Genomic DNA, 24,070 nt, shown 5'->3' with positions numbered 1-24,070 from the left:
TGGACCCCTGAGACAGCAGAAAACAAACCTGATTCCTCCACCCTGGCCGAGAGCAACGAACACAGCGGAGCACACCAGCCCAATCCCGATTACCAGCAACCCGGAGGGGACACTCCCCCTACCCCCCCCCCCAACCAAACACAGACAGCAGAAGAATGTCAAATGGTCGGGCTGCGAGAAAGGTCCGAGGTGTCCATAAGCACGGCAGGCCGGGCCGCGGAATCTGTCAGCTGGGGCGACCTGGCCCGCCGCCCGACAGCCGCGGGACTGGCGGGTTCAGCCGAAGAGACAGAAGAGGCCCTCGACCCCCGGCACGGCCGCCCCCTGGAGCGCGTGATGACCATCTCTCCTGCTGTGTGCTCCCGGGGCAGCGTGCGGCGCCGCCGGCGGGGCCTCGATGACCGGGGCATTCCCCTGCCCCCCCCATCCCCCGCCCGCCCACAGGTGATCTGCGACCAGAGTGCTCCTCCGTTAGCCAGGACCAGGCCGCTCGTGGCGTGTCGAAAAATAGTGTCTTGTTTTGGAAGGCGGGCCGGGAACTGCAGCTGGTATTGAAGGCCCAGGGAGCGCAACTTCTGTTTCACCTCCGTATAGGATCTTCGCAGTTCCTGGACTTCACAAGTGTAGTCCGGGAAGACCACGTTCGTATGATTTTGGTATTTGAGGGTGTCCGTGCGCCGGGCCTCGCGAAGAATGGCATCTCTGTCTCGGAAATTGAGGATCTTGAGGATGAAGGGCCGGGGGGGGCCCCGGGGGGGCTGGGGGCCAGGGAGCGGTGGGCCCTCTCCACCACGAACGAGGCAGACAGGCTGTCCACCGGCATCCAGGATCGGAAACATCGTTCCATAAAGTCGTCTGCTCGGCCCGATTCGACCCCCTCCGGGAATCCCACCAGGCGCAGGTTGCTGCGCCGGGCGCGGTTTTCTGCATCTTCGACCCGGCGGTGTAGTTCCTTGGAGTGAGTGGTCAGTTCTCGGACTTGGTCTTGCAGTTGACGGATATCATCCTCCGCAGGGGATATTCTGGATTCGGCCTCCGAGATGCGGGCGTACCCATCAGAAACTTAAAACGTAGGGGGCTTCCTATGGCCCTAGCCTGTCCACCGGTTGATATCTAGCCCCACCCTTGGCAAATCATCATTCCGTTCTGAAGCTCCCAGGCCTGTGTCGGAGTGCCACATCACCGATTTTTCTTTTTTTCACCCCTGGATTAGGTCTTCCTGCGGGGGCGGGCCTCCGAGCGAGCGCAGCCCCAAGCTCACCAGGGGAAGACACCGCCGGAAATTCTGGGGACAGAGGCTTCTGCTCAGCTGCCCACTTATATCCTTCTTCCGGGGATTCAAAGAAGTGGGAGTTGCTTACCACTTTTAAGGTGGCTGAGTAAAAACAGCATATAGCGAATATTGAGCACTCTAACTTTCTACTTAACATCAGTAAATGACTTCATCACTTAGTCCGTACTGCTTTGGTGTAGTCTGGAAATATCATGAACCAACAGCCTTCAAAAGGGAGATTTCGGAGTCTCACCGGACTCGCAAAGGATTTCATCTCTGTAGTTCATGACCCGGGTAATGAGCAGTCTTGGGGGGTCCCCGGATGTGTGGGGCTTGGGAGCCAGGGATCTGTGAGCATGCTCCAGGACAAACCGCTAGGACAGGGCCCCCTAGGACCCATGTCCTAATCAAGTTCTCCAGAAATCTCAAGGTGTTGCCGCCTTTGTCTCCTTCAGGGAAGCCCATGAATCGTAGATTTAGTCATCATCTGTTCTCGTTGTCCTCAGTGCGTGACTCGCGGTGCTTGGTGGCAGATAGAAGTCGGAATACGGAGGACTTAAACGTGTGGACCTTGTCCAAAAGCGTGGAGACCGGAGACTTTGCCTCAGTGACCTGATTAGTCACATCTCAAGATCTTGGTGAAGCAGCGTAACATTGATGCACATTTCACCTATTTAGGAGTCCACCTCCTCTCACGATGCCTGGCTCGCCTGTAGAATTACTGCCGTATGGGGGCGATCTGCTGATTTCTGCATGAGAGCAGCACCCGCAATGGATGTGGTAAATGTATCCATCTTGGTTTGGGCCAGTAGGCCTTTGTCTTTACCCATTCGATCCTACAGACCTCTCCCAGGTGACGATGATGGTGGAGGGCGTGTCGGCCAATCTCTTCAAACCCGGCCTGCTTACCTCGTCGATATGACCTGGTAGGGTGGGGGCAGCAAAAGCAGCCGGGGAAGCCTTCGTAGTAGATCAGGCAATGGTGCTGGTGGCCAACAGTAGAGATTATGTCGGCCCGCTTGCCTCCTAAATTTGCCCAGATGTCACTAAAGTGTGAAAAAGGCAGCCCGAATTTCCTTTTTAAAATCTACTTTGAGATGTAGAGGTCTTGCATCCTTTTACATTTGCCTCAAATGTGCCCGTCGAATTGCACTGTACTGCACACACGCTTTCTGTTTATGCACACTCTCATAGTTTGTTTTGAGATGTTGAGGTATTACGCTTTCAAAAAAATAGAAATACTTTGTGTTTTTGATGAATGTATTGTCTGCACTTGCCCTTTTATTATTATAATAATAGTCTTTTTTTACTTTGATTTTGAATTAATGTTTTTTTAAGTTTAAGAGAGAGTTTATTGACACAAGAAAAAATGCAATGCAATATAATGAGAAAATGTTAACATGAGAAAAAATTTGGATGCAAACTGATAAGGCAATAGAGATGAAAAGAGAAGAGGAAACAAAAAGAAGTAAAGGGCAGGGGTAATCAAATGGCAGTACATCATAACTACTGTATACATTTTAGTAAGTAAGCTTCTAAGCAATAACATGTAAAAGGTATAGGGAAGCTGAGCAAAGTGGTTAAATAGAGGAAATAACATGAAATATAAATGCATATACATTGAAAAATATTACTCATGGAGGTTTAGGAACTTCTTCAATTCGAGGGTCATAAGTTTGCGAGGTATGCACAGATGCATCAAGAAAATAGGTGATAGGTAACCATAGAAGGTCTCTTTTAATGGCAAGGGAGATGGGATGTGCATATGCCCTGTCTAACCTGTGGTTATAGCAAACTACATACCACCAAGCACAATAGGAGAGGTTGGAGTTATCTTTCCATACCCTGGTAATCTGTTGGAAGGCGACTGCAAGGAGTAGATTATTGATCTGGAAATCACGAGCCTGTGAACTCCAATCTTCAGAAAGACTACCTAAAAATAAGTTAACAAAAGGAAAAGGGACTTGGTTATGAAAAATGGTATTAATATGTGTCCAGACTAGTTTCCAAAAATTATGCACTTGAGAACATAGGAAAAGCATATGCTTTGGGTCTGCCAGGTTTGCATTACAAAACCAACAAGAGGTGGAAAGAGTAGGATTCATTTTGTGTAATGAGGTAGGAGTAAATAAAAGTGTGTTGTAGACATAGAGCAAAGTTTGGGTGGTATTGGCAGCTTGGAAAGATTTTCTAATTTTAATCCAAATCTTGTTCCACGTAGATCTAGAAAAAGAGGATTGAATATCAGCTTCCCAGAGCAGTTCCACTTCAGTTTTATCCCTAATGAGTGAAAAAGGTGACGGGGATTGATAGTTGTGATGCTGATGGGGAGAGGGACAGGATGGATAGAGCCTGTGGGGGTGCAGAGGAGGGATGGGCTGTGGAAGTCATGGCTTGATAGGATGTTTGGATTAGAGAAAGCAAGTAGGTATATTTGGAGAGATCTGATGAAGGAAAGGAAAAGCGTGATTGAGCGGAAGAGAAGGGTAGCCAAGTATCTTCATGACGGAGTTGATGAACCCAATGGAGACCTTTAAGATACCAACCTTGAGGGAGGAGCCTAGCGCGCAACCAAGATGGCCGCGTAGGCTTACGGCTCTCGAGGGCCCCTGCAACCTCCCACGTCTATCCTGACTTAATCCTGGTTTATTCGACGGGCGTTTGCAGATGATCTTGCGCTGAGGTGCCACCAGTTTTCCAAATCCGGATCGGACGCCGGGAACCGGAATGGTTGCACTCCGAAGTTTGCGGCCTGCTCTCGCCTTGGTCCCGATCTCGAGTTGGTGAAGTGCCCGGGTACGAAGTGAACAACAGCGGCTGGTTGGGCTCGACCTGTCACGGACCCCGCACGTTCACTTTCGTTTTCAAGCTCGTTTTCTGATATCGGCTGAGAGACTTTGGTGTTTCAGAGGGGCGCGGACGGCGGAGTGTCTGGTCTGACTCTCGGACTATACATGGACTTACTGTCGGCGACGGCTGTGTTCAATTGAATTAGCTACCTGGCCTCTTTTTCCTGGTGCGGGCGGGTGCCAAACTTGGTGGCCTCCGGACAATGGCGGCGAGACTAGACGGAGACAAGTCGAAACCCAAGTCAACTCGGAGGGGTGCCTATACCCAGGTCAATAATATGGATCGATATGCACAGGCAAAGGGATCCCCTGGTAGCTCGCATAAATCGCCTGAGAGGTCTAAAGAGGTCTCAGACCCATAGTCAGAATTGACTTTGCTGGACGTCATGGGCGCCATTGAGGAGATGAAGACCGCTGTGGGTCAGCAGTTTGATACCTTGGCTCATAAATTGGACGCGGTCCTGATCGATGTGAATTTGGTCAGGGCAGACCTGTCCAAAACTAACGAGCGGGTCGACTCCTTGAGTCAAGCGGCGTCGAGTCTAACTGTTGACGTGGCCGCCCTGCAGACGGAGGTCCGTAGGTTGCGGCTAGCCAGTGATCTGACGGACCGTCGACTTGAGGACTCCGAGAGCAGGGCTAGACGGAACAATGTTCGTATCATTGGAGTGCCGGAAAGGTCGGAGGAATCTGCTGCGGATCTTTTTGTGGAGGATCTGGTGATCAATCGTTTCGCGCCCAAGGGACTGAGCAAGTTCTTTGCGGTGGAGCGGGCCCACAGGATTCCGGGTGGTGCGCCCAAAGTGGGTGCTCCCCCGCGGCCTATAATCGCCCGACTCTTTAACTTTCGGGATAGGGATGCTATCCTTCAGGCGACGAGGGTGGCCGGGCCGCTGAAGTTTGAGAACTCTAATGTTAGCTTTTACCCGGACTTCACGCAAGCGGTCCAAAAACAACGGCTGGGATTTTTGGGCGTCAAACGGCCCCTGAGGGTCATGGAGCTGAAGTATGCGATGTTATTCCCGGCTAGGCTGCGGGTTGAGTTCCGGGGTCGCTCACACTTTTTCGACCGTCCGGAGGCGGTTGGAGACTGGTTGGATGCCCTGCCTCGGGGACAGGATCGAGACAGTCGGACGGCGGAGCGCGGACAGGATTTGGTGGAGCAGGCCTAGAACTTGGTTCCTGGTGATGGACTGGACTGGTGACGTTTTGTACCTTGGCTCAACTGGACCCTAGTTTGGCACAATATGCCCTCCAAATGCCTGGGGGTTGTGGGGAGCTTATTGGGGTCCATTCCTCCTTCTGGGGTTCTTTTTGTGGTATATGTTAGGGCGACAGGCACACTGCGAGTTGGGGGGGCTGTTTGGGCTCAAGCAGGGGTGCAGGGAGGGGGGAGTTGTGGTTTGGGGATTGTGGGGGAGGGGGGTTGTTGGGGATTGTTTGTTTGTTTCGCAAGGCAATGTGAAGTTCTCTGCTGACTTATCCGGTTTGTGCTTTCCGGGATGTGGGTATCCTGCATGGGAGTGGGATGGGGGGTAGGGGATTGAGAATCCTTTCGTGGAATGTAAATGGACTGGGGGACAGGATCAAGCGCGGGGTGGTGTTGCAGTTTTTTAAACGGACTTCGCCCGACATTGTTTTCCTGCAGGAGACACATTTGATTGGGAACTCCTTCCATGCCCTAAATAGGAGGGGCTATCGCCTTGCCGCTCACTCTGGTTTCACTTCTGGCTCTAGGGGAGTGGGCATTTTGGTTAGGGCCTCTCTCCCATTGGAGGTGGACGAGGTGCTTCACGATGATAGGGGGCGCTATGTGGCACTGGTGGGGAGATGGGAGGGTAGGACTGTTTCGCTCGTTGCTGTGTATGTGCCTCCGGGGTTACAGACGGCTACATTTGCTGATCTGGGGCGTTTGGTCCTGGGACTCCCTGGGGGGGTTCTGGTGTTGGGGGGGTGACTTTAATGCTGTTGTCTCCGGGTTGGAGGACCGTCACCCCCCCAGGGATCTCCCTAGGGCTCAGGCCTGGTTGGGTGGCTTTTTGGACACCTTGGGACTTGTAGATTGCTGGAGATTGATGCACCCGGGACAGGCGCAATATACCTTTCACTCGGGGGCCCATGGGAGTCTCTCGAGACTTGATTATATGCTTATGCCGGCGATCCAAGCTGGTATGATTGGGGAGGTGCATCATTTAGCCCGTGGTATTTCTGACCATTCCCCTATATGGTTGCAACTGAAGGTTGTCCCTGGGGCAGAGGGGAGAGTAGCACCCGTTAGCCCTTGGTATATACGTAACCCTAAGATCCGTGTGGAACTGGTCAAGTCCACTGATCACTACTTCAATGATAATGTGGGGTCTGTGTCGTCGGCCGTCTCCCTATGGGAGGCTTATAAAGTGGTGATCAGGGGGCAGGCCTTGTCCCTTATCTCCCATGCTAAGAGGTGCGAGAGAGCAGAGGTGGTTCGCCTGGAAACTGAAATAGCTGAAATGGAGGAGGACTTGGAACGGGGAGTTACTGATGAGAAATTGCACGTTTACAGCCTCAAACAATCAGATTATAGAGCGCTGGTCACGGAAGCCGCTAAAGGGATGAGTATAGAGCAGCAAGGACGACTGTATGATGTGGGGGATAAGGCCGGAAAGTTGATTGCTTGGTTGGATAAGAAGGAGAGAGCGAGCAGGGCGGTGCCCGTTGTGGAGAGAATGGATGGAGTGCGTGTGACTGACCCGGTGGAGATCGTTGACTGCTTCGCGGATTATTTCCGCGGGGTATACTCTCTGGTTTCTGTGCGTTCGGAGGAGGATTCTCATCTGTTGCTTAGAGATATTGCATTGCCAACCCTATCGGAGGCTGATGCAGTATTGATGGAGGCGAAGTTGTCGTCAGATGAGATCGCTCTGGCCACTCGCTCGATCGCATCGGGTAAGGCTGTGGGTCCTAATGGTCTTCCCATCGAACTATATAAGTTGCGTCCCGATAAGATAGCGCCGTATCTTCGGGACATGTTTTTCGCGGCACGTGCGGCGGGCTTCCTCCCCCCTGACCAACGCCTCGCCAACATAGTTGTGATACACAAAGAGGGGAAGCCGTGAGATCGCTGCGCTTCCTATCGGCCCATTTCGCTGTTGAACGCAGAACCCAAAATTCTGGCTAAGGTATTGGCTAATCAACTGGTTCGGGTCGTGGGCGACATGATTCATCAGGATCAGTCCGGTTTCATACCCCATCGGAATACCGCTCTGAATTTGAGGCGGTTGCACGGCGTGCTTGCTAGAGCGGAGTTTATACGTGAGCCGGCCATCTTGGCATCTTTAGATGCCACTATGGCGTTTGACACTTTGGAGTGGCCGTATATTTGGGCCGTATTGGCGAAATTTGGGTTCGGCCCTGAGTTTATTGGTTGGGTAAAATTATTATATGCTGACCCACTGGCTCAGGTGGTGGTGAATGGTAGGGTGTCGGCTCCCTTCGCACTGGGGAGAGGTACGCGGCAGGGATGTCCGTTGTCACCCCTTCTCTTTGCACTTTCTTTGGAGCCTCTCGCCGCCTGGTTGCGTTGGGAGCCGTCGCTGCGAGGCATTAGATGGACGCAGGAGTTTGAAGACCGTGTCTCCCTTTACGCGGATGACATCCTTCTGTATCTCACCTCTCCCCGACAGTCGCTAATTGTATTGGTGGACGTACTGAATTCCTTTGGTCGCAACTCTGGCCTGGTCATCAACTGGGCCAAGTCATGTGTTTACGTCCTCTCGGGCGAGGCCCCCCTCCTACCACGGGATTGCCCCATCCAGATTGCTACACTGGGGTTCAAATATTTGGGAATCTGTATCTCTCTGGATCCCGCGGTCCGCTATGAGCGAAACCTTCTCCCTCCCCTCCAGCGATTAAAGGCCGACGTCACGAGGTGGCGACGACTTCCGCTCTCGCCGCTCGGACGGGCGGCATTGTTTAAGATGATGTCGCTACCTCGCTTCTTGTATGCTTTGCAAAATACTCTAGATGTCGTGCCGGCCCGTTATTTCCGGGAGGTGGAGGGTCTTCAGCGCCAACTGTTTTGGGACGGGCGGCCGCGGATTGCTCTCGCCAAGTTGACGCTCCCTTGGTACGATGGGGGGGTCGCCCTCCCCGATATTAAACAATACTATTGGGCGTCTCAGTTGGCGGCGGTGAACCACGGGATATACGGTCCTGCCTTGAATCCGGCCTTCGAGATGGATACATTTCTGCTCCCGGGTGGGGATTATTATAGGGCGCTGTACTCGGTGACCCCGGACACGCGGTTGACAGGACCCACGCAGGTTGCGGTACGTGTGTGGCACGCGGCGAATGCTGCAATGGGGTGGAGGGATCGCTTGACTCGGGCGACGCCGTTGTATGCCTCCGGGCGGCTGGGCTGTTTGTGGAGATCGAAAGGCTTTGAGAAATGGGATATGATTGGTATATGTAAGGTGGGTGATCTTTGGGCGAAGGGGTCTTTCAAAACGTTTGAAATGCTTAAAACTGAATATAAATTAAACAATAGAGAGTACTTCCGGTATGCGCAAGTTTACCATGCGCTGTGTTCGGTTTTTCCGGACGTTGCTGCTATCCCCGAGTATTCCCCACTGGAGGATAGAGTGTTGGATGGCTACGTGCCCGACAGCACTATTTCTCTGATTTATAAGAAACTCATTAATGATCGCGCGGACTTGCTGCTCCGTCTGCGGGAGGCATGGACGGGCGATGGCTTGGAACTGGACGATGAGGACTGGGTTTCGGCGGTGGCCTCCCCGAAAGAGGTGGCGATCCCGGCCCGCTTACGATTCGTACAGCTGAAGATCCTTCATAGAGTGTATGTCACGGGGCCCGGTCTGCTGCGTATGGGTTACTCGATGGATGGACTGTGTAAGCGTGGATGTGGCCTGCCGGGTACCTTTCTTCATATCTTATGGGAGTGTTCGGAGGTTGTGCGACTCTGGAATGGTATCCACACCGTAATGGAGGAGGTCACGCACGTCGCTCTGTTGCCAGAGGCTAGGAGGTGTTTGTTGAATGTCTGGGAACCGAATGATTATAATGCGGCACAGACGCAGTGGGTGACTCTGGGGTACATGGTGGCTAAGCGTAACATTGCACAGCTATGGGGCTCCCCGAGGCCGCCCACGATCGAGGTATGGAAGGAGAATATGGACTGGTGTATGTTTAGGGAAAAGACGGTGTATGTGGCGAGAGGCAAGCCAGAGAAATGGACTAAGGTATGGGGTCCATGGAATTTATATCGTGGACGTATCTGCACCCCGCCTCTGCCATTAGAGGTCGATATTGCTTTGTCCCCCGAGCCACGCATTCTGCGGGATGGTGTGAGGTGTGTTCCATGCTTTGTCTTCCCGTTGCCCCCCATTACCGCTTCCAGACAAGAACTGCTTTGGACACTGTACGTTGCTCCCCGTCCTGGGAAGGGCACGCTGCTATTTCGGACTCTCATTGCCTTGAGTGTGTTTTATATTTAATAGAAAATGAAACTGTTTTTTCCGATCGCTCCTGGCCTATGGCCACAGCCTCTTACATGTGCTCACGAACTGCCGGGAGCTTTGCCTCTGGTTCATTTGAATGTGTGACGTTGCACTGCGGGCCCTCGGGCTCTATAGCGGCCGGCCCTGGTGGTTGTAGGCCCTTGTCTGTATTTTATCGTGTACCTACGGTTTCTAATAAAAAAATAATTAAAAAAAAAAGATACCAACCTTTCCAAAATAGAACTTTGTTATTTAATTTAATATCCTTATTATACCATATGGAGGATTGAAGAAATTTGTCTGAAGGAGAAAGATGGTTGGTAAACAAATGTTTAAGAAGTTTGCGCAAGAGTTATTAAGTATAGGGAAGGAAAAAGAGATGGGTCGTTGAGAAAAGGATATGGTTTCTAGCAAAGAAAAAGGCTGGAAAAAGGACCTTTCAACATCAATCCATAATGGTAGAGAACAAGAATCCTCATCTTCTAATAAGAATAAGGAGGTTTGTCTGAGAGAGAATGCATTATGGTAGATCTGGAAGTGTGGGAAGCTGACGCCTCCCAAGAATTTAGGACATTTAAGTTTATGCAAGGAGATGCAGGGAGTTTTGTTGTTCCATTAAAATGTTGATAATATGGAATATTTAGCATTAAAATGAGAATTGGCAATAGATATAGAGATGTTGGAAAGGTTAAAAAAGAATAACCGGGACTAACATCATTTTAATTGTGTCAAGACAACCCCACCATTGTAAAAACAAAGGATTCCATTTAGATGTAGCAGACTTTAAAAAGGATTGGAGTTCTTTTAAATTAACTAGAATAGAATCTTGAATAGAGGGCTTAAACCATAAACCCAGATATTTCATTTTGTCAGTGTTCCATTTGAAGCCGGATGTAGTATAATCTGCAGAAAAGCACAAATTTTTTAATGGAAGAATTTCACATTCGTCAATGTTTAACTTGTAGCCAGAGAAAAAGTGAAGGAAACTACTTCTGATAAAAACACCGGTAGAGAAGATTGCGGATTGGATAAACAGAGCAAAATATCATCTGCATAAACCGATAATTTCAATTGATTACAGCCATATTTAAAACCTGTGATTTTGGGAATTTAAACGGATCTTTATTAAGAAAGGCTCTAAGGCAAGAATAAAAAGGAGAGGAGAAAGGGGACAACCTTGTCGTACTCCACGGTGTAGTTGGAAGTTTGATGAAAGAAGACTATTTGAGAAAACAGAAGAAACTGGAGAAGAGTAGAGTAAAGAAACATAATTTATAAATGTAGGGTCAAAACCAAAACAGGATAAAGTAGAGAAAATAAAAGGCCATCCCACTCTATTAAAGGCCTTCCTAGCATTTAGAGAGATAGCTGTCAATGAATCTTTATAGGCTCTAGCTTTAGTAAGTACATTGAAAAAGAGTCTAGTATTATCAGAAATATGTCTGCCTTTAATAAAACCACATTGTTCACGACCAATTGAGGGTAGAAATTTCTCTAAGCGAAACGCTAGGATTTTAGCAAAAATCTTATAATCAAGATTAATTAGAGAAATGGGACGATAATTCTTACACAGAGTATGATCTTTGCCGTCTTTAGGTATTAGACATATTAGAGCTTCTTGGAAAGAGCCTCCAGAGTTTTTAGAAAAAATAAAGAAATGAAATAAGTGATATCATTTGGGAATAAGGAAGCGAGAAAAATGAGAATAAAATGTAATGGATAAACCATCAGGTCCTGGGACTTTACCCCGCTTAATAGTACGAATTGCATTGCTAATATCAGATTCCTTAATGTCGTCATCTAATACCAAAAAGTCTAAATTTGGAGAGGAGGGAGGGGTAATAGAAGAGAGATATTGAGAGATTGCATCGGAAGAAACAGGATTGTCAGGAGTGTAAAGAGATTGAAAAAAAGTGGTTGAATTCGGACAAAACATCCTCATTTTTATAAAGCGTACAATTATTGGAGTCAAGAATAGAACTGATTTTAGTACGTTCTTTCTTAATTTTTAAATAATTGGCTAGAAGCTTGCCTGCCTTATTCTGACCACCATAATTCTTGGCTGAGGATTTAAGGAGAAATTAATTGGTATTGTCTGTGGAATGTTTGTTGAATTGAAATTTAGCGTGAACAAGATCCTTCAGACAAGACTTACAGCCAGAGATAGCGAAGGAGGATTCTAAATGCTTAATTTGCATCATAAGATGTTGTAATTTAGAGAGGGAGTATTTCTTGCGACGGGATACAAAAGAAATAATAAAGTCTCTGAAGGCTGCCTTTAAAGAGTCCCAAACAATTTGAGGAGGGATAAAAAGGGGATTCATTTTCAGTAAAGAAAGTAGTAGCAAATGATTCCAATTGTTAAGTAAAATTAGGGTCTAGAAGAAGAGTGTCATTAAATCTCCACCTTCTGGTGCCTTGTGTAGGAGAAGAGATATCAAGACTTAAGGTAACCGGTGTGTGATCAGAAATTAGAATAGAACCAATGTCAGATTGTAAGATATGTTGAGTGAGTGATTGTGAGGTAAAAAGGTAGTCAATGCGAGAATGTGAAGAATGTGCTGTGGAAAAGAAAGTATATTCTAAAAGGGTAGGGTTACATAAGCACCATGAATCTACTAATGACCTTTGTTGAATAGTAGATGTAAATTGGGAGAACATAGTGGACGGAATGAATTTAGAAGTGGATTTACGATCAATAATCGGATCTATAACCATATTGCAGTCACCTCCAACTAATAAGTAATCATCTTGAAAAGACATTAATTTGGATAAAATAGTGGGCCAAAAAGTGACATGAAGAGCAGTAGGAGCATAAAGGTTAAAGAGAGTCATGGGGATATATTAAGTAAAAGTGAGACAAAAACCCATCTACCCGAGTTATCCGACTCTTGAGTAATAACCTTCAAATTAAGACGTTTATGACATAAATTGATAACACCATTGCGATGACCTGTACCTGGGGATTGAACAAAGAAGAGGGACTGTGGGCTATTAGAAAGGTCCAGCATACATGCCCAGGCTAAACATAAAGAGAAAGGGTATGCAGTTCCTGATATAGGAGGGCTGAGAGGGAGAGAAGGGGGACTGGAAAGGTCCCTGACTACACACTGGTAGTATTGGTGAGAAAGGGGAGGAACTGGGAAGTCCTTCCTTTCGGAATAAGGGCCCTCACACACCCAGCCTGCAGGGTGTCATGCTGCATTATCGGGCATGCTCCTCGTCGGTTCGACGCTGCAATACACGACGGGCACCCTATGCAGGGGCTCTTTGGCGGAGATCTTTTTATTCCTTGCCGTATGGTGCAGTGGGTGTAAGGGGCCTTGGAAGTGTAGGAGTGCAAAAGTGTGAATTAAAACAGGGAAATGGAAGAGTCAGATAAATTAGACTTTAATAGTCCTGCCTTCCCCATGATTAACACCAGATATGTGCATATCAACAATATCATACAAGCTGCTCACAAGGTCGCATATGTCAACCTTATTGGCCCTGCAATGGTCGTTACACTATTATGTGAAAATGTGAGGCCCAGCGGGTTCAAAATCATGCGGTAAGAGAATAAAAGAAGTAGCAGCTTAGTGAGGCAGAAACAACTCACCAATAACTAAGTTTCAATTGGCCCCGTCAAATCCCGGCAGGTGAAGGACTCGGAAAGGTATTGGTGTCCTGGGGACCATAAAGGAAAGAAGTTAGAATATTTTTTCTTAGAATATTTTTTTTTAAGTTGCAGGAATTAGGAGCGTGTATCGTGGGCACGCTTGTATCGGTGGCCCAGTTGTCAGCCTCCGGTAGTAGCGAGAGGCAGAAGTGAGGCAGCTCAGTCAGTCCCACGGATGAGTAAAAGTTGCTCCCGGCCCCATGGCAAGTCACCCAGACCCAGCCAGCCTACGCTGCCCCCCGAATGGGAGGCAGCCACACCGCACATCGGACCAGCAGGGGGCCTGTGAACGGAGCTCAAGGATTTGACTCGGAGAGTACGCTCACAGGCTCGCGGGATTACTGCTGCCGCCAATAATCAGCGCTCAGGCCTGGGCCTTACGGGTGTCCTCGTACGAGCAGGTTACCAACAGTTTAATTCCAGACCATACGGGGGGAATTGTACTTACCAAGAAACTGTGCCCAAGTGACGAGTGACCTACCCCACACTGCCGGATCCGGGAGGTAATGATCCCGTCCGGGCATGGGGTTTAAAAAGTCGCGCACAGTGCGGGTGGAGTTCCGTCAAGGGAGCCGAAGACTAGTGCGTCAATCCACAGCGGTGGAGAGGAGTGGGAAAATGTAGCGGCTATATTGGCAGGGTATCATGACTCACTCCGGGCGTCATCTTAAAAGGTGCAAAACAACGCGTTATTGCGATGTTTATGGAGGCCATTGTTGCACAATATCCTGAGTCAATACAAGTGCCGTCATGGAAAATGCAAATAGCGCTGTCTGGGATATAAGCTACAATTGGGATACCGTCATGGGGTGAGTTAAAGTGGGGCAATAGACCACCAGTAATGTGTGTGATGTCACACGGGATGTGGCTAAGCCCTGTTAAGGCTACTCCAGGGGATATCTTTGTTGAGCCCGTGTTTATCAGTGGCCAGACAATAGATCCATCTCTGGTCGATCTTAAAAAGGGCTGCTGGGGAAATGGACAGATGTGCTTCCAATATCACCCAACTCATGTTGTCGCAAGTGTGTCTAGCAGTCTCAAATTGTGTGTAGAGTTTGGTAGGAACTCCGTGGCATCTAATATTGCTCTTATGCTCACTCATGCGTGTCTTTGCGGCTCTGGTGGTCATGCCCACTTACCAGAGGCGGCAAGGGCATGAAAGCAAGTAGATGCAATTGGTGGTATTACAATTGGTATGTTTTGTCAGTTTCCAAGTGAAGTTATTGGAGAAGGTGATTTCCTTTGTGGGTTTGGTCAGTGAGCAAGCTGCGCAGGAGCCACAGGGGTAGTGTCCCAGGACTGGTGGGAGGTCCCACAGAGCTCTCTGTGTTCGGACAGTTTTGATCTTATGTCTGGTGTGGATCAGTATGTCTTTAAGGTTACTGGTTCTCTTGAAAGCAAACCTGGGTGTTGGCAGTTGTAAATCACCAGTATTGAGGATGCCCCGTGCTTACGAATAATGTTTCTAATCCTATTGGATTCTGGCGTATAGGATGTCGCGCTTGTGAGTGTCTCAGTGGGTGATTATATTCCAATATGGCCTCTCTGATCCGGAGGAATTGGCAGAACGGTAAGTTCTCTTTACAATTACAATTAGGCTAGTACACGCCTATGCAATCAAATTTTTAGTGTAGAGTTACTTTCTTTCTAGGTCCTGAGAAATTGCCACTAGATCATCCTGACTTAACTGGCAAGAAACATGTCAACCAAATGAGACTGAGCGCAACACCCTGCAGCATTATAGCTGTGAGTCTCCAATTCCATTTTTAATCAGGGGGAAGGCAGGACTATTAAAGTCTAATTTACCTAACTCTTCCATTTCCCTGTTTTAATTCACACTTTTGCACTCCTAGACTTCCAAGGCCCCTTACACCCACTGCACCATATGGCAAGGAATAAAAAGATCTCCGCCAAGGAGACCCTGCATAGGGTGCCCGTCGGGTATTGCAGCACCGACCCGACGAGGAGCATGCCCGATGATGAAGCATGACACCCAGCAGGTTGGACGTGCGAGGGCCCATATTCTGAAAGGAAGAACTTCCCAGTTCCTCCCCTTTCTCACTAATACTACCCGTGTGTAGTCAGTGACCTTTCCAGTCCCCCTTCTCCCCTTCTCAGCCCTCCTATATCAGGAACTGCATACCCTTTCTCTTTCTGTAGCTGGGGATGCAAAACTTTACCAACCCATAATCTTTTTTAAGTTTTAAGAATTTCTTTCTCTACAACATGAGTCTCTTGTAACAAAGCTATATCACATTGTAAATTAGACAAATGGGAAAGAACTCTCTGATGTTTGATTGGGGAACCTAAATCTTTAACGTTCCCTGAGACAACTTTTACCGCCATTTATAAGAAATGGAACAATAGAAACAATGCGTAATAATCAATATAACAATTGAAATTTGAAGAGCAGTGAAATATATCGATGAATAGTACAATAAATCTGCAGCTATACCAGATAATAATAAATTGCTTAGAAAGAGAAACAGGAATGTAGTTATGTAACAGAGTATAGAGATGAAGGAGAAAAGGAAAGTAACAGAAAAAGGAAAAAAGAAAGAAGAGAAAGAGCTAGAGGAAATAAAGAGGAAAGCGAACAAAATGGCATCATCTGATAGAGCCGCAGATTCCTTCACGAAGAATTATCCCCAGGCGTGAGACTGGATCAGGAAAACATTTTGCCCAGCATCCCTGCACGCCGGGGGACTGCATCACGCGACTCCACCCAGGTGTCGTCCGCGCACATGACGTCAGCGAGGTGACATAAGTCCCACCCCGGCGCGCCTACGTCAGCTTTTTCCTTTTCCGCATGCAACGCGGATCCGGGTTGTGCTCTGGGCCTGTTTAGGCCTTTCCCTTCTGCTATTGCTGCGTGTGTGGGAACAGTGTGCGAATGCCTTCGGGCTTTAAAACTTGTTCGTCGTGTGGCCGCCTCATGTTGGCAACGGATCCTCTTCCCATCTGTATGTGGTGTTTAGAGGAGCACCATGACTGATTGTGAGGCGTGCAAGCAGATGAAGCCGAAGTCCCGGCGTGAGCGCCGGATGAAACTTCTGTCGGCTCGTGTGTCCAGGTTGGCATCGTCATCTCGCCCGACCCTGAGGAGAGTTCTTGGACCTGCGTCTTCCCTCGCCGACTTCGATCTTCTCCTAGGTAGCAAGTGCGTCGCTCACCTCTTGGTAAGTATCGCAGTTTGTCTCCGAGGGTCGGGTTCCAGCCTGTAGGGGGCGTTGGCTCTCAGCGGGTGGTGCGGCCCCGTGTGTCGTTCCCTTATCCGCGGTTTCCCGGCCTAGGGGCGACAGAGCCCAGATGGAGACATATGCGCCGGCTTTGCAGGCCTCGCTGGCTTCTCCTCCTCCTCCTCCTTCCCCTCCTGGGACGTTGGCGGATCCCTTGCAGTGTGCGGGGCCCTCTGCGGCGTCGCTGGTGGCTCTGGCCCCGGCGCCGACTGGTTCGGATCCAGGCTCGGAGGCTGTGGTGCTTTTTGGGGTGCGGCCCTTCGGGGGTCCCTCCTTCGGACCAAGGTGCCTCTGCTTCCCCACAAACTCCTGCGGGAGTCCCTGTGGTGTCGCGGGAGGTCGCCGGGGCTCGGGTCGCACCCCTGAGCCCCTCTTGGTCCTCGGTACAGGCAGCGGCCTTGGCCGAGGTGACGCCGCGGCGGCGACAGCGGCTGCTGGCCCTGGCTGCGCCACAGGGGTCGGCAGAGGGCCCTATTTGCCCGAGCCCCTCTTGGTCCTCGGGACAGGCGGCGATATTGTCCAAGGTGATGCCCCTACGGCGCCGGCAGCTACTGGCCCTGGCGGCGCCACATGGGTCAGCGGAGGGCCTATCTTGCCCTGTCACGAGTCGCGGCTGACGGGGGTCTCCTCGTCCCTCCCCGGGCCCTTCTCGTCCCTCCACGCAGGCGGCTGCCTAGTCGGAGGTCAGGTCGGCGCCGTTCCGGCTCCGGTCTCCTGCGCCGTGTGCTGTGTCGGAGGTCGCCCCGGCGTCTCCTCCGTCTTGGACTCGTCTTCGGACGCCTCCCCTTCTCCAGAGGTTCGGCGGCTGCTGGTGTCATCCTCGCCGGAGACGGGCCGCCGTGGGGTGGCTTTTTCCCTGACGTCGTCTAAAGGTGGCTCCTCGCCGTCTCCACAGCCGTGGTCTTCGCTGGAGGAGCCGCAAGTCCCCCACTCTTCGGTCCCTCTTCCTTCCTTTCGGCCTTGGCCATTCCTTCCTCTGGTTGGCTTGGGGGATGGCCGCCTTAGCTTGCAGCCGTCCCTTAACGAGGAGCTGCTTTCCCCTCTGCGGGGCCCTACGGAGGCGGGTGCAGCTTTCGCCCGTGCTGTTTCCACAGCTGTGGGATTTTTGCGCATTGGGTGATCCAGCTACCCATTTTCCCGCAGATCATCTTCTGGAGGTTCTCCATCAGGGCTCTGGTGGTAGGGTACTGTTGCTTCCCTTCGAGGGTTCACTCCACTCTTCTCTCTTGGCTACTTGGGGCCGTCCCGCCACAGGGGACCCAGTGCCCCGGCACCTTCTGCACCGCCACTATCTGGCACCGTGTGATCCGGTGTGCCTTTCTCTTCACCCTTCGACCAGAGGCCCCCTTTTGCAGTCTGCCTTTCCTGCTTTGCCGCTGCTGTCTGCCCCTTCACGAGAGGCCCGCTGGCTGGACTCTTGGGGGCGCAATATGTTCGCCTCAACCAGTGTGGCTCTGCTGGCCCTTAACACACTGTGTGTTTTGGCTAGGGCCACTTCTTGCTTGTGGGACTCAGCGGAGTCCCTTATGTCTGCCACTTCTCAGGAGGGTGCTTGTGTGGATTTGAGACATCACGTCTTGGATGGTCGGGAGCTGGCGGCGTTTATCCTTCGCTCCGCTCTGGACATCTCGGAGGTGCTGGGTCGTGCCATGGCTTATTCGGTTGCCCTTCGTCGCCATGCCTGGCTTCGGGACAGTGTGTTCCCGGAGAATGTTCGAGAACGGCTGGTGGACCTTCCCTTCGATGGTGCTCTTTTGTTCCATGCCCCTGCGGACTCAGCCATCCAGAGGTTCGTGGCAGGGCTTCGTCCTCCAAAACACTCAAGATGATGGATGGAATGTTGCACATTGGCAAAACATTCACCCCCAGTCACAGATCTGCGTTTAATCCATTGTTATTTTGCTCACCACGCCACCCCAGTTCAGACATGGCCATATGCAAATCAGTCTTGACCCTGTGCCTCATGGGAACAGTCCAGCCCGAACTGCCAAGCCATGTCTTCCCTGGACCGGAATCAAGCATCCTAGGACCGGTTTCGGGGTTTCACCCCTCTTCAGCCAGGATTGCTTCCTCCTCCTCCTCCTCCTCCTCCTCCTCCTCCCCCTCCTTCTTCTCCTCCTCAGTGACCGGCGTGTTTCTCTGGTTCTTGGAGCTGTTCTTCTGTTGGGGCGGGTCTCCCCGGTTGTCAGGCTGAGGTTGTGGTTCTGTTGGCTGCTGGCCAGTCCTTTTTGACTGTGTGTTTTTCCTTTGGGTTTTTCTCACCATGCTGGGCCTGAGATTGGGCCTTCTGCGTTCCCCTCTGGCTGCTTGATAGGCCTCCTGCGGGGTTTTTTGCAGCAGGTCTTTTTTGTTGTCCTCTGCTGCGGAAGTTTCTTCTTAAGAGGTTACCATGTCTTGGGATATGACATGCCCCATGTGGGGCAGGGTTGGCTGTTATATAGCTCTTGTATGTGCTGGGGAGTTGTGGTCGCCTGTGGGTTTCTGCTCTTCGTGGTGTTATGGTATGTTGCGGATGCAACCTTCTTCTTCGCCTTTTTGCTTTGAGTGTTCGTTCTGTGGTGTCCCTGGCATCTGGCGGAGCTTGCCAGGGCCGCCCTCTTGTTCTTTCTGCACCGTTGTGCCCTTGTGGGGCTTTAGTGGGACTGTCATTCTGCCTTCTCCGCTGCTTCCGGTGAGCCTTGCACTCGGCTTTACCTCTTCTCCGTGTGGGGGGGATGGTCCCTGACTTCTGGACCCTCTTGCGGGCGCAGTTTGTCCCTGCGGGGTGTTGGACGATTCTTCCTGGGTGACCTTGAGTTCCCCTTTTCGTCTTCTGCCTGCTTCTTGCCACCAGCGCCATCCTGTCTGGGACTGCCTTTGCTCTGCCTCTTCTCCTTGGCGTCTCTAGGTTGCTCTTCTCCTTCGGCACCATCCTGTCTGGGATTGCCTTTGCTCTTCCTCTTCTCCTTGGAGTCTCTAGGTTGCTCTTCTCCTTCGGTGCTCCTTTCCTTGCCTTGGCCTTGGGCGGAGGTTTTGTTGCCTCATGTGGCCGTGGGGTGTTTGGTCTCTTTGCGCCTTGCCTTGTTTCTTCTGCTGAGTGGGGACTGGTTATCTTCTTCACTTCGTTTCCCCTTGCCTGGGGGACGGGGCTCCTCTTCCTGTTTTGGACTCGGCCCCCGGGCGGTCCTCTGTCCTGCCCCGGTGGGTGGGGTTCTCTTGCAGACCCTCCTTTCCCTTGGGTATGGCTAGGGTATCTATTCTACGTGAAGGAATCTGCGGCTAGTAGTCTCTTATCAGATGTCCGAGTTACTTACCTTCGGTAACGATGTATCTGGTAGAGACGATTCTAGCCACAGATTCCTTCACGGCCCTTCCTTCCTCCTCGTTCTGCGAGGGCTTGTGATTTTGGTCATTTGCACTCGCTTCCCTGGGGGTGGCTGTGTCTTCTATGAGTACATTCTTTCCCTCTTTCTGTCAGGCTGTCCCTTTTTCCTCCCCGTTGTCACATGGGAGGATAGGTTTGTTGGTACTTCTGGCTCTTTGCGATCCTTGAGGTTGGGGCTTTTTGGCTGTGCCTCTGCTCTTGTTCCTGATGGGGGTTGTCATGCTCTGTGATGGGGATGCCTTGGAGTTTTGTCGGTCCCTGTGTGTCCCTGACTGGTTCCCCTTCCTTGCCTTTGGTTGGGGTTGTAATCCTGTTGCATGTTATCGTGACATTTTTACATATGTCCCTTGTCTCCGGGGGGGAGGGGGCTGTCTCTGTACTGGCAGGGTTGCTGCTCTGTTCTTTATTCTTTACCTTCCTTTGGGTACTGCAGTGCCGGGCACTGCTCTTTATGGTGTTGTTCCTCACCATTCCTTTTTCTGCTCTTTCGCACACTGTTCCTATACTCTCACAGTTTTGTCTGCTGACTCCGCTTTGTGGCGCGGAAAAGTTCTCTGAAGAAAACTGACGTAGGTGTGCCGGGGTGAGACTTATGTGACTGCTGACATCACGTGCGCTGACGACGCCTGGGCAGAGTCGTGTGATGCTGTCCCCCCGGCGCACAGGGATGCTGGGCAAAATGTTTTCCGGATCCAGTCTCACGCCTGGGGATAATTCTACGTGAAAGAATCTGCGGCTAGAATCGTCTCTACCAGATACATCGTTACCAAAGGTAAGTAACTCGTACATTAAGCAACAAGGAGATTCAGAATTAAGGGAAGAAAGATGGAGAAAATACAATGAAGAGATGAAGATAAATACATCGAAGAAAGACAGCAAGGTAGAAGATTCAAAAACATACTGACTTACTACAAATAACATGAAAGGATGAGGGTGGTGAAGCCACATAGGAAAAATGGCACAGCTGACCGGGCGACTCAGGGCGGATCAGGGAAGGAGGACATCATCCAGAACAGACCAGGGAGATCATAGATCACATACGCAAAATTACTGCACCTAACGGATAAAAAAGAGAGATGAAATAACAAAATGTTTTGATGTGAAAGGCACAAAGAGACATGAGAGGGCCACAATTAAACAGGGACAAAACGAGATGTATCCATATCATTTTTGACGGCATTGGTCCAAGAATCTCTGGAGCAAAGCAGGATCTTCATTAGTCGTCGTTTTATTCCGGTATGTAACTTTCAAGAGGCAGGGTGGAAAAGTCCATATCGAGCATTGAGAGTACGTAGAGCTGGTCGCATAGCAAGGAATTTCTTCTGACGTTCTGCTGTTGTCTTGGCATAGTCCTGAGCAAAAAAGAGGGTGGAGGTCTGCCAGGAAATACGATCTTTTGATTTAGCAGATTGTAAGACCCTTAATTAGTAATTCTCTAAAAAAACAAATAACTCCTCTAGGTTTAAACTAAGAGGATGCTGTAGTTGGATTCCGACCCAAACGGTGAGCTTGCTGGATGTTCAAGGCAGGAGACAAAGGGAGACCGAGGACCTGTGGAAGAAAGGTTTTGAAGAAAGCGATGGGATCTGAACCTTCCAAACCTTCCGCTAGGCCATAAATGCGAAGATTATTGCGATGGCTGCGATTTTTGAAATTTTCCGCCTGCTTCTGAAGAAAGAGAACATCAGATTGTACAGCGGGTACTAGATGGACTACATCTTGGACAGAATCTATTCGTCGTTCCATCTGAATGATCTTGTTGTCCATAGAAGACCATTTGTCATCTAAGGATTGAAGACTTCTGTTTGTCTCTTTCATATATGGACGAAGAGCACGTATCTCTCAAGCAACACCTCCATAGTGTCTGGTGTAGGAGATGAGGCAGGCTACGGAGGATTCGTTTTAACTCGTTTACTGGTAGTGGTACGTACTTTTGGAGCAAGAGTAGTTTGGGAGAGTTCAGTATGAGCTAACAATGCCATAGCGTTCACCTGAGGCGACGACGTAGGATTTTCAATTTTGTCCATATTGGTTGAGAGAATAGAGTAGGGATTATGATCTGCCAAAGAGGAAAAAGGGACAGGAGGACCAACAGCACTGCGTCGAGATTTTGTTCTCCCCATACAATAGCAATTAGGAATGTAACGCTGTCTGCCTCAAGTAATTTTTCTGCAAAGAAATCACAATGCGCATATATTTGAGGAGAAAAAATGACTGAGAAAAAACTAGTAACTCACTGGCTAAGCGTAGAGAATGGCTAAGCGTAGAGTATGTCAAGAGGAGGCAGTTCTGTGAAGAGGAGGAGCAGCAGATATCACATTTCTCCCATAAAATGCCAGTGAGAACAGACAGTCTACAAAAAGCTCATTTTCCAGAATGGGGGTCAAGTGAAGGCTTTAACATATCTCCAGCGTTAAAAACTGCATATTTGAAAACTAAAATGCAGGGTTATATAGTAAATAAAAGCCCCTGAAAAAACACTCTTCATCGAGAGAGCGCTAAGGCAATGGGCGTCTTAAGACATAAAATGGCGGCCGCGAGATGAGGAAAAAATGCATTGATCGCGTTTATCTTCAAAAGTGCTCACCAACATCGCAGAAAGGACTCAAATGATGGCAGAGTGTGTCCCCTCATAATTCCGATACACAGGAAGCAGCAAAGAGAGAAAAAGTCCGCCGGGTGAGCCACACTTCTCCCGAGCCGCCACGGAGCCCCATCAAGCAGCGGCCATCTTCGGCTGGCGCCAAGCCACGCCCCCTTAAATTAATGGTTGACGTGGGCAATAAATATTAGGCTCCATGCAAGGAGCAAGGCTTTGAAGATTTGAGTTATTTAAGCTGCTGCAGAGAATGAATTTCTGCTGTATGTAGGTTGGGCTAAGTGCTTATTCTACATTCTGGGTGAGTCATTTGTATGTGAGAAAGGGTGTGTTCATTTGCAATGCTGTAACGTTTTGACGGAGCCTCCGCAGCACTGATGTGCAGATAGTTTCAGTAATTGAGTCATCATTAGAGTGTGAGGAAGGTTCATAGGCAAACTAAAAGGGTCTGGTCCCTTCATGCAAGTTATTAGATCTTTCTCTTTAAAGAGGCTAGATTTCAAAGCTTTTTGAGAGTTGTTAAGGTGGAGTTTCAAGGGGCAAGGGATTGACGCCTTTGCGTTTTATTTTTTGTGTGTTTTTTTTAACCACCATGTACTTTTTTCTTGTATTTGGGAAAGCCCTTATTTTGGTATTTAGTGTGTCAGCAGGTCAGACTGAGTTGGGCTCTGATGCAAGTGATTTAGACTGCTAGGAGGAATGCTGTGTGCTAGCTAGGCTTGGTGATTGATGTACGTGAAAGCCTCTATGCTGGTTGAGTTCTCTATGTGCAAGTTACATTGGGTCCTGTTTGCAAATGCAGCTCAGTACTCTGTGAGTTGAAATGTATTTGTCTGGTGGTGTGCTCATTTTTTGTTTTATACTGCATGTGGGATTGTGTGTGCTGATTTGTGTGAGCCTGTGTACATTCTTCCAGTAGGGCATAGGCTGCATGTCTTGTCTTGCTAGTGTTGTCATATTTCCCCAACATGGCTGCCTATTCCTGAAAGTCCATGTGTTTCCTGTATTCAGTGGTGAGTGCAGGGATACTGTGAGGTGTTTTAGTGCCTTGCTAGAGAATGGGACTTCAGTTTGACTAAGACTGGTAGTTGTGGTCTCCAGGATATATTTGTACCTTGTGAGTAGTGTGCAACCTGCGGATGAGTTAGGGATGATGATGTTGCATGTACTGAAGCCATTCTTAATGCATCAGCGATGTGGCAATGTTTGATTTAATACACTGATGTTCTGATGGTGTTTGACTTTGGTTTCAGCCCAGATGCAGTCTAGAGGGAAGAAAAAGGAACTTCGCTACCGCAGTGTGATCTCTGACATCTTTGATGGCTCTATCCTCAGCCTGGTGCAGTGTCTGACATGCGACAGAGTAAGTGTGTGCATAATCCATCCTGACTGTGTGTGACCTAAGGTGATGGCACATGATAACATTTACAGTCTTGTACCATCCTGATGATGGTACCATGAGTTACCCGAGACCAAGTAGCCACATGCACATCATTTTGAGATTCTTGTACTTTGACTGGCTCTATGTCTTGCAGGCAGCTGATCCAAAGATGAAGGCAGTATGACATCCATGACCAGGAGCACTGTGTACAC

The 24,070-nt window shown here is 49.6% G+C and overlaps 1 protein-coding gene across 2 annotated transcripts in view; it reads left to right on the top strand.

Moving 5' to 3' along the window:
* The window catches only part of USP20 (ubiquitin specific peptidase 20), a 647,940-nt gene that overhangs the window by 208,223 nt on the left and 415,647 nt on the right, over nt 1-24,070 (top strand). For both annotated transcript variants that reach the window (XM_085613993.1, XM_085613994.1), the window contains exon 12: nt 23,731-23,840. In XM_085613993.1, the coding sequence (XP_085470119.1) occupies nt 23,731-23,840 (110 nt within the window). The remainder of the gene's footprint in view (nt 1-23,730; nt 23,841-24,070) is intronic.

Source organism: Triturus cristatus, chromosome 1_2, assembly GCF_964204655.1.
Source record: "Triturus cristatus chromosome 1_2, aTriCri1.1, whole genome shotgun sequence".
In the NCBI taxonomy this organism is placed as follows: Eukaryota; Metazoa; Chordata; class Amphibia; order Caudata; family Salamandridae; genus Triturus; species Triturus cristatus.
This window is presented reverse-complemented; position numbering and strand designations above follow the sequence as displayed.